Source organism: Oncorhynchus keta, chromosome 18, assembly GCF_023373465.1.
Source record: "Oncorhynchus keta strain PuntledgeMale-10-30-2019 chromosome 18, Oket_V2, whole genome shotgun sequence".
NCBI lineage: Eukaryota > Metazoa > Chordata > Actinopteri > Salmoniformes > Salmonidae > Oncorhynchus > Oncorhynchus keta.
In genome coordinates, this window is record NC_068438.1 from 24,468,909 (window position 1) to 24,486,616 (window position 17,708).

Consider the following 17,708-nt stretch of genomic DNA (forward strand, 5'->3'; position numbering starts at 1 on the left):
TTGTATGAAATTTATTAGAATCATAAAGTTACTAGTAATGATGTCTGTAGGTTTAGTCAGTAAAATTATATCTCTGTACAAAATGTCTTTATAGTATCTTAAACACAGACTGTCTGAGACAAATTTAGTGCCGGAATATGCTAGGGGCTCAGAGATTTGAGGAAGGACAGGGAGTGCTTCCCACGGTCTCCATAATCTTTGTCGGCTGGATAGTGATAAAGTATGTGCGTAGGATACCTACTGTTCGTGTGTATGTACAGTGGGGCAAAAAAGTATTTAGTCAGTCATCAATTGTGCAAGTTCTCCCACTTAAAAAGATGAGGCCTGTAATTTTCATCATAGGTACACTTCAACTATGACAGACTTTTTTTTTTTTTAAATCCAGAAAATCACATTGTAGGATTTTTAAAATGTATTTGCAAATTATGGTGGAAAATAAACTTTTGTTCTTGACCAAATAGTTCTCAATACTTTGTTATATACCCTTTGTTGGCAATGACAGAGGTCAAATGTTTTCTGTAAGTCTTCATAAGGTTTTCACATACTGTTGCTGGTATTTTGGCCCATTCCTCCATGCAGACCACCTCCAGACAGTGATGTTTTGGGGCTGTTGCTGGGCAACATGGACTTTCAACTCCCTCCAAAGATTTTCTATAGGGTTGAGATCTGGAGACTGGCTAGGCCACTCCAGGTCCTTGAAATGCTTCTTACGAAGCCACTCCTTCGTTGACCTGGGGTGTGTTTGGAATTATTGTCATGCTGAAAGACACCACCACGTTTCATCTTCAATGCTGATGCTGATGGAAGGAGGTTTTCCCTCAAAATCTCACGATACATGGCCCCATTCATTCTTTCCTTTACACGGATCAGTCGTCCTGGTCCCTTTGCAGAAAAACAGCCCCAAAGCATGATGTTTCCACCCCCATGCTTCACAGTAGGTATGGTGTTCTTTGGATGCAACTCAGCATTCTTTGTCCTCCAAACACAACAAGTTGAGTTAACAAAAGATATATTTTGGTTTCATCTGACCATATGACATTCTCCCAATCTTCTTCTGGATCATCCAAATGCTCTCTAGCAAACTTCAGACGGGCCTGGACATGTTCTGGCACTGCAGGATTTGAGTCCCTGGCGACGTAGTGTGTTACTGATGGTAGGCTTTGTTACTTTGGTCCCAGCTCTCTGCAGGTCATTCACTAGGTCCCCCCGTGTGGTTCTGGGATTTTTGCTCACCGTTCTTGTGATCATTTTGACCCCACGGGGTGAGATCTTGCATGGAGACCCAGATTGAGGGAGATTATCAGTGGTCTTGTATGTCTTCCATTTCCTAATAATTGCTCCCACAGTTGATTTCTTCAAACCAAGCTGCTTACCTATTGCAGATTCAGTCTTCCCAGCCTGGTGCAGGTCTACAATTTTGTTTCTGGTGTCCTTTGACAGCTCTTTGGTCTTGGCCATAGTGGAGTTTGGAGTGTGACTGTTTGAGGTTGTGGACAGGGGTCTTTTAAAATGATAACAAGTTCAAACAGGTGCCATTAATACAGGTAACGAGTGGAGGACAGAGCCTCTTAAAGAAGTTACAGGTCTGTGAGAGCCAGAAATCTTGCAAATACTTATTCTCCACCATAATTTGCAAATAAAGTCATTACAAAAATCCTACAATGTGATTTTCTGGATTTCTCTCATTTTGTCTGTTATAGTTGAAGTGTACCTATGATGAAAATTACAGGCCTCGTCTTTTTAAGTGGGAGAACTTGCACAATTGGTGGCTGACTAAGTACTTTTTTGCCCCACTGTATTTGGATAACTATCTATATTGACCCTTTTTGCACTAACTCTTGACTCTTCGCATACATTGCTGCTACTGTTTAATCATCTAGTCAGTTGCCTAGTCACTTTATCCATACATAGTGCCTTCAGAAATTATTCACACCTCTAGACTTAATTTTTTTTTTGCTGTGTTACAGCCTGAATTTAAAATTGAGATTGTCACTGGCCTACACACAATACCCCATAATGTCAGAGTGGAATTACATTTTTAGAAAATGTTTCAAATTAATTCAAAATGAAATGTCTTGAGTCAATAAGCATTCAACCCCTTCGTTATGGCAAGCCTAAATAAGTCCAGGAGTAAAAATGTGCTTAATTAACAAGTCACATAAGTTGCATGGACTCACTGTGTGCAATAGTGTTTAAAATTATTTTTGTACCCCACACATACAATTATCTGCAAGGTCCCTCAGTCAAGCAGTGAATTTCAAAAACAGATTCAACCACAAAGACCAGAGGTGTTTTCCAAAGAGGGCACATATTGGTAGATGTGTAAAAAAAAAAAAGCAGACATTGAATATACCTTTTAGCATGGTGAAGTTATTAATTACACTTTGGATTGTGTATTAATACACCCAGCCACTACAAAGATACAGGCGTCCTTCCTAACTCAGTTGACGGAGAGGAAGGAAACCGCTCAGGGATTTCACCATGAGGCCAATGGTGACTTTGAAACAGTTAAGAGTTGAATGGCTGTGATAGGAGAAAACTGAGGATGGATAAACATTTTAGTTACTCCACAATGCTAACCTAAATGACAGAGTGAAAAGGAAGCCTGTACAGAATTAAAATATTCCAAAACATGCATCCTGTTTTCAATAAGGCACTACAGTATAAGTGCGAAGAAATGTGGCAAGTAACTTAACACAGAGTTGTTTGGGGCAAATCCAACATCAGTGAGTACCACTTCAAATTTCAAGCATGTTATTGATATGCTTATCATCTGTAAGGACTCAAGTTTTTTTTATGATAAAAAGAAACGGAACATAGCTAAGCACAGGCAGAATCCGAGAGAAATCTTTCCAGTCAGACAAATTCACCTTTCAGTAGGACAATAACCTAAAACACAAGGCCAAAATTGCTTACCAAGACACAGCATCATATGATGCAAAATGCATCATATGGGCAAGACTTCTGTATTTTGAAAGTTACATGTCTTAAACTTGATTGCTTACATGCAAAATATTTTGGGACGAAATAAACAATGAACTAATGAAACAAATGCCAAAATATTGTATATTATATAACTAGGCAAGTCCATTAAGAAAAAAATCTTATTTACAATGACGGCCTACTACGGCCAAACCCTAATGTCTCTGGGCCAATTGTGCACCGCCCCATGGGACTCCCAATCAGGGACGGTTGTGATACAGCCTGGAATCAAACCAGGGTCTGTAGTGATGTCACTAGCACTGAGATGCAGTACCTTAGAAGAATCTCTACTGGCACAGCAGTCTATCACTGTGATGATATAAGCCTATTATTTAGTAGTAATTAACTCAAGTGAATCAAATGGTGCAATATTAATTTGGTTATAGTGAATTTCACAGATTGGGTTATCAGACTGTGTTCTGATAGTGATATTTTGCTTTGGACTGAAAACCGGTCAGTTTTTACCTGCACAGAAACAATATTAAATGAAACTAGATTTTTCTAAAACAAGATTTAATTTAAAATCACTAGTAAAGAAAACATCTGCACAAATGTATTTTATACACACACCACGCAGCCCAATTCTGATATTTTTTCCCACTAATTGGTCTTTTTGACCAATCTTTTTCACATCTGATCTGGTCAAAATACCAATTAGTGAAATAAAGTTCAGAATTGTGCTGCCTATCTTACCACAGCCATAGTGTGTTGGGTGGATCATTTAAAGTTTAGACACAGTGAAATGTTGAATTCTTGAAATTATTAATACAAGATTGGGAAACCATTCTTAACATTACAGTCCTTGAATGGAACCAAAGTGTTCTCAATCTAGCATTTCTGCAATAATGTCTATACAGTATATACATCACATGTATAATTAGTTGTTACGCCAAAGGATGTAGGACAAACCCTACAAGCAGGCATACCAACGAAGAAAAAATAGCTGAGGACATGCTCCACCTATGATTTAACCATAGGCACTGTGACAGTAAATTATGGCTTGTTCAATTCCTGGAGAGTAGGTAGGTAGTGTTTGGGAGATTCTCATATCATTGTCCAACTGCTATAACTCAACCCATCACTCATCATAATGCAGTGAAGACAGGAACTTATCCACATCCAAGTCATCGGGGAAGGAATCCATTAGTTTCTGTTGTTTCTGAGGGGTACACATCATAAAGAGATGCAGTGGTTTTAATGTGCTTTCTCATTATACAAGCAAAGAAGGAAACTGAGTTCACATTTAATGCAGGAGATTATGCCAAATATCTACAACTGGGTTGATGCAATCACATTCAATTATGAACCTCAGAAGAGATTAAGATACACCGATTCAATAGAAAATTCACCTTTGCTTTCTTCTTACTGCCAGATGAACCTGAGATATCTTTCTTTGCTGGCGGGCTGGCCAGGGGCTCAGGCTGCTTGCGCTTCTTGCTCTTGAAGGCTACAGGGGTCACTGCTCCAGCCCCCTCCTGGCGCAAGCTGTCTTTCAGTGGGGTGCCTGTCCTGGCAATGGCGGCTCGGGATAGGATCATCAGTGTGTGAGCCGCCATGTTGATGCTGTTTTCACTCCCTGCTTCGCTGGCTGGGCTGCAGGAGGGAAGGTCCGGGGTGGTGGGAGGGACCAGGTGCCTGGGGGTGCCCTCTCCGTTTCTGTCTAGCTTCTGACGTGCAGGGGTCCTGGGGCAGTATAGAGACTCCTGGAGACGGCCAGGGGTCCGAGGAAGAGGCAGCTCCAGACAGCCCATGCCAGGCTTCTTAGGAGGTGTGGAGGGAGGGTTTAGACCCTGGATGTTGTGGAGCATTTCAGCTGCCTGCTTGGTCAGTGGGCTGGTCTTGGAGGGGAATTTGCTGGAGCAAGCATGGGGGACAGGGGTTTGGGGGGCCGGGCTGAATGCTCTTGGTGCTGGTGTGGGCTGCTGCTCTCGCCTTCCCCCCTCCAGCTCATTCTCCTTATTGGCAGTGACATGAGGGGGATCCTGAGAAGATGTCCTTTTCTCTGTCCGTCCCTCCCGCTCCTTGGCAGGAGATTTCTCAGTAGGCTCTTGTCTATATGAGTCTTTCTCTTTCCTGCTCCCTGATCTCAGTCTGTGATCAGAGGAAGAGGACCTGGAGCTCTGGACATCCTTAGGTCCAGCTCCACCATTATCCTTCTTGTCTGCTGATTGAGATCTCTTCCTGGACTCTGACTGTGAAGCATCAGTCCTACTGCTACCAGCACTCTGAGATCTACTGGTACTTGCACTTTGACCTCTAGCATTTTGATCTGCGTCCCTCTTTGAAGGGGTCTTTTTCGCAGCTTCTTTCTGCTTTTGGACAGTGGAGGATTTCTCCATCTCTGTTCCGGTCCATGATGTCTGAGTGTTGTCTGTACATCTTACAGTCTCTATTCTCCTTTTTGGCCTGCTGCTCCCCAAGATAGCAGAGGCAGATTTAGGTATCTCTTTCTCCACCTGTTGGACAGGCAATACAGCAGTAGCTGTAGCTTTGGAGGTGGAAGTTTCACCAGCAGACCCATCAAAGCAAAGCATCCTCCTATGGCTGGGGCTCGAGCCAACTGCTCCCTTCTGCTGCCCTGTGCTTTCAGAGGATTGCGGGTGGACCTGCTTTGTAACTATATTCGATCCAGAAGCTCCCGTTTTTCCTGAAATGTACAAGCAAGCAACAACATTTGTGCATAAATTACAGGATAACAGTAAACAGACAATGACATGGAGGACTGAACACCATTCTTTACCTGAGACTGCAGTGTCCTTGGGAGCCAGTTTAGGGTCGGTATTCACTGCTGCTGGCTGCTTTGCTGAAGCAGGGCTAGGCATGGCTATTAACTGAAACAAACAAATGATCACTAGATGCACATGTTGTTGTAGCTAAATTAGCCTATTGGTTCAAGAAAAGGATTAAATGCAAATATGTAAAACAGTATAAAAAAAAAAGATTTAAAAAAAAAAGAGATGGAATGCTTACCTGATTAGGAACTACTGAGAACTGTGTTGCATTGTTCTGCCCAACAACAGATACAGGAACCCCCATGCTTTGCAGCATGGGCTGAACTGGTGAAGATATGATGAGTCTAGATCCTGGGAGGATAACTGGTTAGACATTTCCCACCAGCAAAACAGCATGGCAAATTAAGTGAGTGATGACTATTGGGGTCATTCAACTGTAAATGTATGCCAAACAAAAAAAACATTGATTTCAAAGTATACAACTTCATGCACAAAGTCTACTTTTAACAATTTACACAGAAAATGTGAATAAATTAAGTGTACTGCAAGAACTGTGCAGATGCAAAGTTTGGTAACAGAATTTCAGTAAAACATCCCTTCGTTTTTTTAAATCTACTTTTCCCCAAAATGTTTAAATATATGCTCTGAATTAAGAATTCAATGATGTCTGCAGAAAGAATGAGATGTCAGTTATTGACTCTCTTGGTTATTGAACTGCAGTAAGTGAAGTGGATTTACACACGGTAACAGAATTGAGGTAACGAAATTTCATAATGGATCCCTGATCTGTACTACACAGAAATGCATAATTATGGATATGAATATCATTCTATTCCTGGTGGTGTATCCTAAATAGTTACACATTGCATACTTGGGTATTATTCTACAAACTAGCTATAATTTTAATGAGCTCTGCCCCCAAACAAGACCAAATTTGGTTGGTCAGGACCGGACCAAATTTGAACCAATCATAAAAGTCTATGTTTCACAAGTTTGGACATCAAAGTACTGCTCAGTACAGTATATTAGTGTACTCAACTCTAGTGTGCTGTACTGTATTCTACTTTTCCTAATTGTACTGAACTGTGCTGTTCAATCTTGTGAACCAAAGTGTGGTTTGTGACTACTATGATTTCCCATTGTAGCCAATTGAATAACAGAAATTCCATTGACGATTTTTCAGAAATTCACATTTTAATCACTTAAGAAAAGTGTTAACAGTAAAAGCACCCTAACTAATTCATAGGTCTGCCCTTTCTTGTTACTTCTGAACTTTCATTATCTTCCCTCAAGAGGGAGAGAAATTAGAAAATATATTAAAGATGCTAGTTTTTGGTAACGGAACTTCAAGGCACATGGCAATGTTTCTTAAACTTACAGAAGGCAGAACAATTTCTCCAAAACGACATACAAAAGTGTTGATATAAGTCTTGTTTTGATGTATTGCTAATACCTTACAAGACCTTTCTAAGACTCCTTTTCTATCTGTTTGACCAGAAATCAAAGCCTTAGCTTATTCCTAATTTTTAGGATGGTAAATGGCCAGAAAAGGTATGCGTCGTAATACAAAATGTGACTCTTCGCATTCATTTGTCACACAATATGTAACTTTTTAGGCGACCCAACCAAATTCACATAAAAATGTGTGTTATAGATCTGTCACTTATTGAAAGCAAGTCTAACAAGCAGTAGATCTGTTTAAGTGCACTATTTCTATGCTTCCCGTTCTTAGATGACTCAGCAACTGATGATTTTCGGTTTTGTACACCAGCTTCAAAAAGCTGAATACACAATATTTTTGGTTAAGGAAAATATATTTCAAACTGAAATTAGGTGAACTATTAGAATTTTAGCAACCAGGAAATGGTGAGTGATTTGAATAGTGCATCTTTAAGTATTTATATACAGTCTTACCAGGGGAATAGCAGGGTGGAGTGGCCAGAGTATATGAGGTAGGGGGTACAGTCTGTACCTGTGGGGCGCCACTGGGTAATATCACCTTGTTGGACTGGGGGTCTGTAGCTGTTGTGTCTGTCACTAAGATGTAGCTGTTGGTGGATGTGGCTGAATCAAAGGGCAGCTGAATGTAGTAGCCAGGCTGTGTCAACGCAGATGACGTCCCTGCCAATGCTGCCACATCTCCTGCTTTCCCACTAAGAGGATTGGTCTCTGCTGGCAGGAGGACTTCTGTCCTCTGTAAACTGCTCACCGCCTGCACAGTCTCCTCCTGAGCCATTGGGGCTCCACTGAGGGCCGGGGCCTTAGCAGGTGACTTGGTGGGAGAGGAGAGGAAGATGGTGGGGATCCTATCCCCAGTGATGCTGGACACAGCCTGGTTCAGGGCAGAGTCACTGGAGGGCTCCTCCTGCTCATCGCTGATTATGATCTTCAGGGCAACAATCTTACTGGGGTCTACTTCCTTGCCTGTAGGGTTGGGGTTTGGGATGAAGGTTGGGGCAGCAGGAGTTGTTGTAACTGAGGGGACAGCCATAGAGTGTATGGTCTGTGGTAGAGGTTGTGAAATTCCTACACTGCTGGGAGGGGTAATATTCCTATGAGGCAGGTTAGAGGCCTGTATGGGAGCCTTGTTTGACTGATCCAGCATTGGCATGGAATTGGACAGGGCAGGTGAGGAGTTAAGAAGTGAAGCTTGGTTATCCATCACTTGTCTACCATCAGCCCCCACTGTGTTCTCATTGCCTAATATGTTTTTCACAGCAGAGATCGTCCTGGTTTCAGATGAAGGTGTGTTGCATGCTGACGCCGGACGAATTGTTCCACTCTCCTGTCTGACTGGCTCAAAGACATCTGGCGGAGCTATACTGTCAAGGGGGGTATTGAGAGGTTCGTCTATATCCACGCCTGATACATCCGGATTAAAGATGGAGCCTGAGTCAACCCTATCAGAGTCCTTTGCGGCAGAAGAAGCAGTGGCGGCAAGTTGATCAATACGTGCTGAGGGTCGAGTTGCAATATCTCCCCTTTTCACCCCTTTGCTACTGGATCCAGGAGTTGAGCTAGCTCCATTTCTCAACCCTCTGCTACTGAGTCCAGGAGTTGTTGAGATAGCTCCATTTCTCAACCCTCTGCTACTGGGTCCAGGAGTTGCCTTTGAAGTGCTTGAAACAGGAGGTGCAGATTTCCTTGTTTTCTTACTCTTGGGCTCTTGACTGGACTTTGTTACTCTATTTTCTTGTCCACATGTCGAGTTTTCAGGCCCAGTGCCTAAGAAATTAAAGATAAATCCCACTGTCAGAAAGAGATTGCTGATGAAGCATCAATAATGTTTAGTATATGATTCCAACAGGCATTATTTAAAAGGTCATGCGGATTTTGTCCATACCTGGGTCTCCAGTCTCAGGAGAGCCATCAATACATCTAGTCTCAGTCTCACCATTGTCTGTGGTGGTATTGCTCACGTTCCCAGCTCCTTGTTCAGTATCCTCACTGGTTTTGCTTTTGCCTTAATGCAAAGAATCAAGAGATTTAGTGGAATAATTACATTTTATAAAAGCTTAGTCAAACAATCACCAGACCCACTTCATGCATCGTCAGGAGCAACAAAATCCTGCACATGATCTAGATCAGGGGTGTCAAACTCAAATACCCAGTGGGCCAAAATGTAAAACCTGAACAGTCACGGGCCAACATTGAACAAATTAAACTTTTAATATGGACCCAAACAAGTTTTGCTTTAACATTGAATATGGAACAAGCATCGCTTATTACCATACAATATATAGTTCAATAGTGGAGACATGCAAAATCGAATTTCAAATGAAAAAACATCAATGGCATTCATTTATTAAATAAATAAAATTTAAATAAAAATTGTATGCCTCTTTTCTATTTGCAGCCTTCTGATTTAAATACCAAAATCAACTTTTTCCACTGGCTAATAATTTAAACAAATAAAATGATAATAAATCAAATCAACCATTCAAGCCCATGCCTTGTAGCAAGAAAAAGTGCATAAAGAAAACGTTAATTATTGCACACTGGTCTAATCTGATGTGCCCAAGCCAGATACCTGGCATCTCTTCTTGGATGCTAGTTCATCAATGTCTGGGCTCAAGCTCTGAGCTGAAGAAATCCTCAGTATCGAGCGAAGATGTTCATCAGTCAGACGTCTCCTGTGAGTTGTTTTGGTCATCTTCATCGAGGAGAAAAGTTGCTCGCGTAGATAAGTGCTGCCGAACATGGAGAGCATCTGAGCAGCTTGGATGCGGAGCTGAGGCATTGTGTCAGGGATGAACCGTGGAAACTGTGCGGCGCCCACAGCATCATACTTTGACTTCAGCGTGTCGTTGCACTGGAGTTCAATCAGCTCCATTTGGATGTTGGTTGGTGCATTTTCCACATCAACTGCGAAGGGATTACTAAGCAGTTCAAACTTGCATTTCTGGGCATCGAAGTCGGCAAATCGCCGGCTAAACTCAGCGGCGAGAACACTGAGTTTTTCAGCAAACTGTGCGCATGGGAACACGGCGGTAGAGATCTGCGCTTTTATGGATTGGCAGCAGGGAAAATGGCAAGGGTTTCCTTGCAGCATCTGATTCTCCCACAGGCACAGTTTAGTTTTGAAGGCCCTCACTGCAGCGTACATGTCTGTGATGATGCGCCCCCGCCCCTGAAGCTGCAGGTTCAGCGCATCGAGATGGCTCGAGATGTCACAGAGAAAGGCCAGCTCACACAGGAACTTTTGCTCCCGGAGCTCTGCTGTATCCTTCCCTTTGGTTTCCAGGAATTTACATATTTCCTCACGCAGCTCGAAACATCTGTTCAGTACTTTTCCTCTGCTTAGCCATCTCACCTCTGTGTGATACGGCACGTCTGCGTATTCCGAACCACACTCCTCCAGAAAAGATTTAAACAGGCGGTGATTTAGACCTTTGGCTCTTATAAAGTTAACTACCTGTGTTACTGTGGTCATAACATGTTCCATCTTTAGGGCTTTGGCACACAGTGCTTCCTGATGTATGATGCAGTGGTAAACAGTTAGCTCACCTGCACAGTTCTCTTCCCGCATCTTCTCCCGAACCATGCCCACCAGTCCACTCTTTTTACCGCACATCGCTGGCGCACCATCTGTCGTTAATCCAACGAGTTTATCCCACGGCAGCTTTATTTCAGTTACACATTTGGAAACCTCCTCAAAGATTTCCTTTCCTGTGGTTGTGCCATGCATTGATTTGAATCCTAATAGCTCCTCCGTAACACACAGATTTGAGTCCACTCCACGGATGAAGACTGACAGCTGAGCAGTATCAGATGCGTCGCAGCTCTTATCCACAGCGAGGGAGAACGCAACAAAATCTTTTCCCTTTTCCATCAGCTGGTCATACAGATTGGTGGCAAGATCACATGTGCGATCAGCTACTGTGTTCCTGCTCAGGCTCACGTTTGAAAATGCTTGTTTTTTCTCTGGGCATACGAGGTCACAAACCTTCATCATGCACTTTTTCACGAACTCTCCCTCATTAAAGGGCCGGGATGATTTTGCGATCTCTGCTGCCACTATATAACTAGCCTTTACAGCAGCCTCGCTTTGTGATGTGGCTTTTTTAAACATATGCTGTTGTGAAACCAAACTTCTATTCATCTCCTCTACTTTCTGGCTCCTTTGAGTCATGTCCAGGTCCTTGTATTTGTCATGGTGTTTCGTTTCATAGTGTCGTCGAATGTTGTACTCCTTACTTACAGCCACGTTGACTCCACAAACAAGACAAACAGGTTTGTCTTTTACATATGTAAACAGATATTCTGCCTCCCACTTGTCCAGAAAGCTCCTGTTTTCTGCCTTTCTTTTCGCCATTTTTGGGAAGGGTTAGCTCGCTGACAGTTGTAGCGTCTATGTTGCTATGACTACTGTCACAGAGGAGAGAGCGTTTCTGGGTACTGTCCTGATTGGCGCGCGAAAACAGCAGAGCATTATGGGATTCGTAGTATTAGTGGTGAATGCGCTGTATAATACCGGCGGGCCAGCTCTAGTAGTAATTTGGTATTGTCTCGCGGGCCAAATATAATTACCCCGCGGGCCAAATTTGGCCCACGGGCCAGAGTTTGACACCCATGATCTAGATGAAATCATCAGCAAAGATTAAAATGTTTACCGTAATCAAAGAGGTCAAAAAGAGCCTGGAAGGCTGGGTCGGACTCGGTCTGCTCCAAGATGTCTTGTATAACATCATTAGACATATGAATCTCCCCCTGCACAGAGTAAAATGTCAGTAGAAAGCACAAATCCACACTATGCACTAAAGACGGACAATGTTCTGCAAGTTCGAATGGAGTTATAGCAAGTCTGTCAGAACATGACATTACCTGCAGGCCCAGAATTTCATCTATTGACTGGTCAGGCTCCATGGTGCTGCATGATGCCTTTAAAGCCTGAGGACTGACATCACTAAAGTAGAGAGTAAGAAACACATGCACAGGTAAGAAATAATATCTACTCTACCAAACAGCCAAATGTAATACGTAATGAAGTCGGTACTGTTCAAATGTTACTCAAGAATATCTACTTTTATTATTACCTTGCTAGAATTTTGTTGATGTTTTCAGCAAGCTTCTCTTGTAAGGACTTGTCATTTAGAATCCTCTCTCTTGCATTTTGTATCAACATTTGCTGCAAAAACACAATTTAATGATAAATTCACATCAGTCAACTGGGTTTAATTGAAGCAAGTGTTTTTTTATATATAATTCTTTAAAATCTAGTCATATTAGTACATTTGGTCTCCGTTCCCTTAACCAGAGTTGAACAGCACATTCACCTTTGATAGAAAAACTAAACAAAAAGATGCTGCTCCATCTCCCCATCTCCTTCTTCCCTCACTTTAAATACAAATCAGGTAGTCCATGATGGCTTTGATCAATCCTGTTAACAGTGTTTCAAATGGAGAGTATTAACTTTGTTTTGTACTCACAGGGAAATTCTCTGTGACTGCCTCTTCACTCTGGGGCTCTGCTGTCAGGCTACTGGCCGCCATGTTGGCTCTTCCAGTCCCACCGGATCCACTGGAGCCCCCACCTCTCCTCCTGGGGGAGTCACTGGGAAGATTACTCTTTTATCATAACTCAATCTGCTAAGGATATGCATCTTTCCATTTCAAGACAATTCGATACGCATCTAGATACATGGGCTCCAATATGTTACAAGAACGATACGTTTTAGTTTGAAACAAGTCGGTGCGATTCGGTTTGAACATAGCAAAATTAGCTATGACACAGCCAACGACTATATAGCACAACTTTAGATTTCACTCCCATCTCAAAATAAAATCTATTGTAAGCCCCATTCAGCAGATACAGCCAGATAAGAGTTGCGTACCAGTAGCTTACTAAAACAGAATTTTCAACAGCGCATAGATAACAATAACTTAGCAAATGACATAGGTTGCCACAACTAATAAAGCCTAATATCACGCAAGCCATTGTAGTATTTTAATTCTGAAGGTGCCACACAGATATGGAAGTTCAAGAACAGGCCGCCTACCTCGCGTTGGTCAGCGCGCAGTTCGACTGGGCTACTGATATTGCCTGGTGTTGTTCGGCATGCAAAAATTAATTGTAGATAATTTACTGTCAATAGTTACAGTACCTTCAGAAAGTATTAGTCTTTTTTTTTTGTGTGCGTGTGAAATTTACCCCTTTTTTCTCCCCAATTTCGTGGTATCCAATTGTTGTAGTAGCTACTATCTTGTCTCGTCGCTACAACTCCCGTACGGGCTCGGGAGAGACGAAGGTTGAAAGTCATGCGTCCTCCGATACAAAACCCAACCAGCCGTACTGCTTCTTAACACAGGGTGCATCCAACCCGGAAGCCAGCCGCACCAATGTGTCGGAGGGTACACCGTGCACCTGGAAACCTTGGTTAGCGCTCACTGCGGCGGCCCGTCACAGGAGTCGCTGGTGCGCGATGAGACAAGGACATCCCTACCGACCAAGCCCTCCCGAACCCGGACGAAGCTAGGCCAATTGTGCGTCGCCCCACGGACCTCCTGGTCGCGGCCGGTTACGACAGAGCCTGGGCGCGACCCAGGGACTCTGATGGCACAGCTGGCGCTGCAGTAGTATTCATAACCTTGACTTATTCCACATTTTACAACCTGAATTCAGAATGGATTAAATAAGATTCTCTCTCACCCATCTACACATAATTACAAAGTGAAAACCTGTTTTTAGAAATCTTTGCAAATTTATTGAAAATTATATACAGAAATATAGGTATTCATACCCCTTTGCTATGACACTCCAAATTGAGCTTAGAGGTGCATCCAAGTCCACTTGTGGCCAATTCAATGATTTGGACATGATTTATAAAAACACACATACATATACATATACATACATATATATATCCCACAGTTGACAGTGCATGTCAGAGCAGCAACTATACCATGAAGTCCAAGGAACTGTCTGTAGATCTGAGATATTATTTTGATGGGAAGGGTATGAAACCATTTCTAGAGAGTTGCAAGTTTCCAAGAGCACATTATTGGAAAATGGAACTACCCCAGACTGTTTAGAGCTGGCCATCTGACCAATTAAGCAAGCGGGCAAGAAAGACCTTGGTCAGGGAGGTGAACAAGAACCTAACTCTGACAGTTCTTTGGCTGAGAAGGGAGAACCTGCCAGAAACACTCTCTACAGCACTTCACCAATCTGTGCTTTATGGGAGTGGCTAGACCAAAGCCACTCCTGAGAAAAAGGCACATGACAGCACGCCCGGAGTTTGCAAAAAGGCACATGAAAGACTCAGAGCATAAGGCAAAAGATTGTGGTCTGATGAGACAAAACTTCAACTCTTTGGCCTGAACGCAAAGTGATATGTCTGGAGAAAACCAGGCACAGCTCATCACTCGTCTAACACCGTCCCTACCAGTATGCTATGGGGATGCTTTTCAGCAACAGGGACTGGGAGAATGGTAAGGATAGAGGGAACAATGAATGGAGCCAAATACATGAAAATCCTTGATGAGAACCAGCTTCAAAGTGCAAACGACAGACGGGGCGAAGATTTACATTCCAACAGGACAATGACATCATGCCAAAGCAACAATGGAATGGCTACAGAACAAGAATGTTTAAGTCCTTGAGTGGCCCAGCCAAAGCCCAGACATGAATTGCATTGAAAACCTGTGGAAAGACTTGAAGATTGCTGTTCACCACCGCTCCCCATCTAATTTAACAGAGCTTGAGAAAATTTAGAAGGAAGAATAGGAGAAAAATCCCCAAATCCAGATGGGCAAAGCTGATACAGACCTGCCCAAGACGACTCAAAGTTGTAATTGCCACCAAAGGTGCTTCTACAAACTATTGACTCAAGAGTGTGAATACTCAGGTAAATTATATATTTCCGTATTTCATTTTCACAAAATGTACAAAAATGTTTTTAAAAATTCTCTCCACTTGGTCATTATGGTGTGTTGCCTGTAGATGGGTGTGAAAAAAAAAATCAATTTCCATTTGAATTCCATTTGTAACTACAAAATGTGGAATAAGTCAAGTGGTACGACTACTTACTTTCTGAAGGCACATGCAGTTCGATACTGAAGCAGTTATCACCAAGGATGAGAGGTAGAAAAATAACTTTAATATGAGCAAAACATATTAGTGAAGAGCCGATTGAATTGGTTGGAAAAATGCACACAGTTGAATTGGTATATTCCTACAATCTACACATGGGTAAGAAGAACTTACAAAGAAGTAAACAAATAGATGAGAATGACTATCTTACCATTTCCGACGCCCTGGGGATAATGGTCCTGTGGTTAACCGGTTGTCTGGAACCGTTATTTGCAAAGGTGACTCCCCTGTAATAAAAAGCAAGTGTCAATTATTCAATGAAGCTTTGACATTCTTTCCTATAAGTTGGTATTAATGTTCATAATGATGACAGCAATTGCCAGTTAAAATGAGATGTGATAGACAACTACTTTAACAACCTTCCCCAGTACACTGCTGCTCATGGATGAGTTTACTTACGGTTCACATTAATGAGCAGACGTCCTCCATCTTGGATCTGGGGCTGTGTGCCGCAGATGGGGGAGGGTCTGTTCTGTTGGGAGCTGGAGCAGACTGGGGTGGCGATGCCCTGGCCCGACGATGACAGAAACCCAGAGCTGGGGGACTGCGTTGATGACAAGGCTCTCTGTCGCCCCCTCATGTTCACGATCCCATTACGTGTGCGGACTGCAGAGGAAATAGGTTTATGAATCACATCATACAGCAGGTTTCCCCAATAGACAGCCCGTGGGTGAATTTATTTTATGTCAAATCGCTTTGACATAAAATATTGTAAAATCACCTGGAAATTAGTATTCCTACACATAAACAGAGAGGAATATATGATTGTATACCAATGTAATGAAGGTTTAAAATGATTATGTTTTTATCAAATACTTTGTTTGGGATTCTTGCATTCAATTTGCAGTGTTCAAAACAATGTGTTTTGTTTGATGTAATCTTTATAGTTATGCTGCCATATAGCCAGCAGTCTGCCTACTGTTTAGACAATGTTTGCAATGACGATGAAAGAATTACATTAAATTACTATTGACTGCTGATTTGTGAACAAGTGGCAGAGTCACAAGCGACTGAGCAGCAACTGAAAGGAGATAGGCTAGTAGATCCTGCATGCACAGATGTCTCTTGCAAACAGCAAGTCTGAATCCAGAAAATTCAGAACCACAGCCACTATATGATTTATTACTATATTCCAGGTAGGCCCCCCGCCCAAGGGGGAAAAAAAACTGCCCATGGCTGAATGTAATTAGGGACCCCTGTCATACTGCCATGGAGTTCAACACTCTGCCTGACAGCTTGAGCCACAACATTACAAAAAAGAGGCAATGAAATCCAAGTTCAGAGGTAGTACTAAAACCATAACCATTTAATGTGCAAGAATATTTAATTAAAGCACTTACGTCTTTGATTCTGGATAATAGCTGGGGAGTTTTGCATAGACCTAATGAAAGAAATACATAGAATTGAAAATGTCAGAAAGTGACACCATCAAACAGCAATCTGTTGGCAAGTTTTTCTTTGCCATTTTATAGATAAAAATAGGTCCTTACTTTATTTGATTGAGTGTGAAATCAAGCTTTTTCCACAATGATGTCATCATGACAGGTATTTGAGTCTCTTCAATCGTCTCTAAGGAGAAATAGCAGGGAAGTGTGACAACCAAGAATAAAATACAAACGTGAAAGTCCTTGTACTCATTTACTGAAAGTGGTAGTGGTCAGAGGTTATGCTTACCTTTAGCTTTGACAGCAACATACTCATTCAAAATAGTTGTCAGGTTTTTCCCAAAGAGGGACTGCAATGGGAATACACATGAATTAGCTACCTAGCTAAGTAACGTTAATCCACTAACGAACTCACTAACTATATAGTCATTACAGTGAAGAGTTGAGCACAGCTATATACAGTATGAAAAAAACTTACAAACACACAAGCAGGAATAGTTGCATCATCTGAGCTGTGTTCTGCGTACTCCTTCAAGTTGGGGCTTTCACGAATGAATGCCTGGCTTGTAGAACACAGTCCCTCTTGTTGCATGTATCCTGTAAAAGAAAACAGTGTACAAGAGTAGCAGAATTGGAGGCGTAGCTTTCCACAGTAAGAGGACAGCGAGTTGGTTGGCTTGCTACAGTGCAGCCCTGGACGCAATATCACCAGCAGGATATTGCAGATAGTATTCTAACGTTAGCTAGCTTACTGCCACTTCCACATAGCTAGGTAGCTTTAGGTTAGCAAGCAATACAAACAGGACCCAGTTCAGACTTACCTAAAACGAGCCGCGCTATGTCAGACGGAAGCAACATGGCTGCAATGTCGAATTATTGCAACAATTACAAGTTACATTATCTGTAAAATCAAGTAAAAATACATTAATCACGAATAAAGCAAGTAACGCTACATTTGGTCAAAACATCCAGGGTACAACATCCTACGATTCGTGAAAAGGCGGGGAACTCGAGCACA

At 42.2% G+C, this 17,708-nt stretch overlaps 1 protein-coding gene across 4 annotated transcripts; it reads right to left on the reverse strand.

Moving 5' to 3' along the window:
* Nucleotides 1–17,699, reverse strand: LOC118397487 (protein NPAT-like). 4 transcript variants are annotated; one of them, XM_035792272.2, is made up of 17 exons: nucleotides 17,512–17,699; nucleotides 17,169–17,287; nucleotides 16,980–17,040; nucleotides 16,796–16,874; nucleotides 16,646–16,686; nucleotides 15,705–15,911; nucleotides 15,457–15,532; nucleotides 12,644–12,767; nucleotides 12,251–12,342; nucleotides 12,039–12,120; nucleotides 11,828–11,924; nucleotides 9,109–9,177; nucleotides 7,629–8,939; nucleotides 5,953–6,077; nucleotides 5,723–5,813; nucleotides 4,332–5,629; nucleotides 1–4,141 (listed from the first exon to the last, which is right to left on the reverse strand). In XM_035792272.2, the coding sequence occupies exons 1-17, from the start codon at nucleotides 17,546–17,548 to the stop codon at nucleotides 4,061–4,063; spliced, it is 3,990 nt and encodes a 1,329-aa protein (XP_035648165.1). In that variant the 5' UTR covers nucleotides 17,549–17,699; the 3' UTR covers nucleotides 1–4,060. The 4 variants fall into 4 exon arrangements, with proteins under 4 accessions (XP_035648165.1, XP_035648162.1, XP_035648160.1 ...); XM_035792269.2 differs by having other exon boundaries at nucleotides 9,058–9,177; nucleotides 12,644–12,755; nucleotides 17,512–17,698; XM_035792267.2 differs by having other exon boundaries at nucleotides 9,058–9,177; nucleotides 17,512–17,698.
* Between the last annotated feature and the right edge of the window lie 9 nt (nucleotides 17,700–17,708).

What these genes read in the sequence shown, in the direction of transcription:
- LOC118397487 (XM_035792267.2), bottom strand. Translation starts at nt 17,548, where the DNA reads ATGTTGCTTCCGTCTGACATAGCGCGGCTCGTTTTAG. An exon ending in ATGAAATTCTGGGCCTGCAG is followed by an intron (nt 11,925 to 12,038) that starts GTAATGTCATGT and finishes TACTCTGTGCAG; the next exon opens with GGGGAGATTCATATGTCTAA. An exon ending in TTTTGACCTCTTTGATTACG is followed by an intron (nt 9,178 to 11,827) that starts GTAAACATTTTA and finishes CTTTGCATTAAG; the next exon opens with GCAAAAGCAAAACCAGTGAG.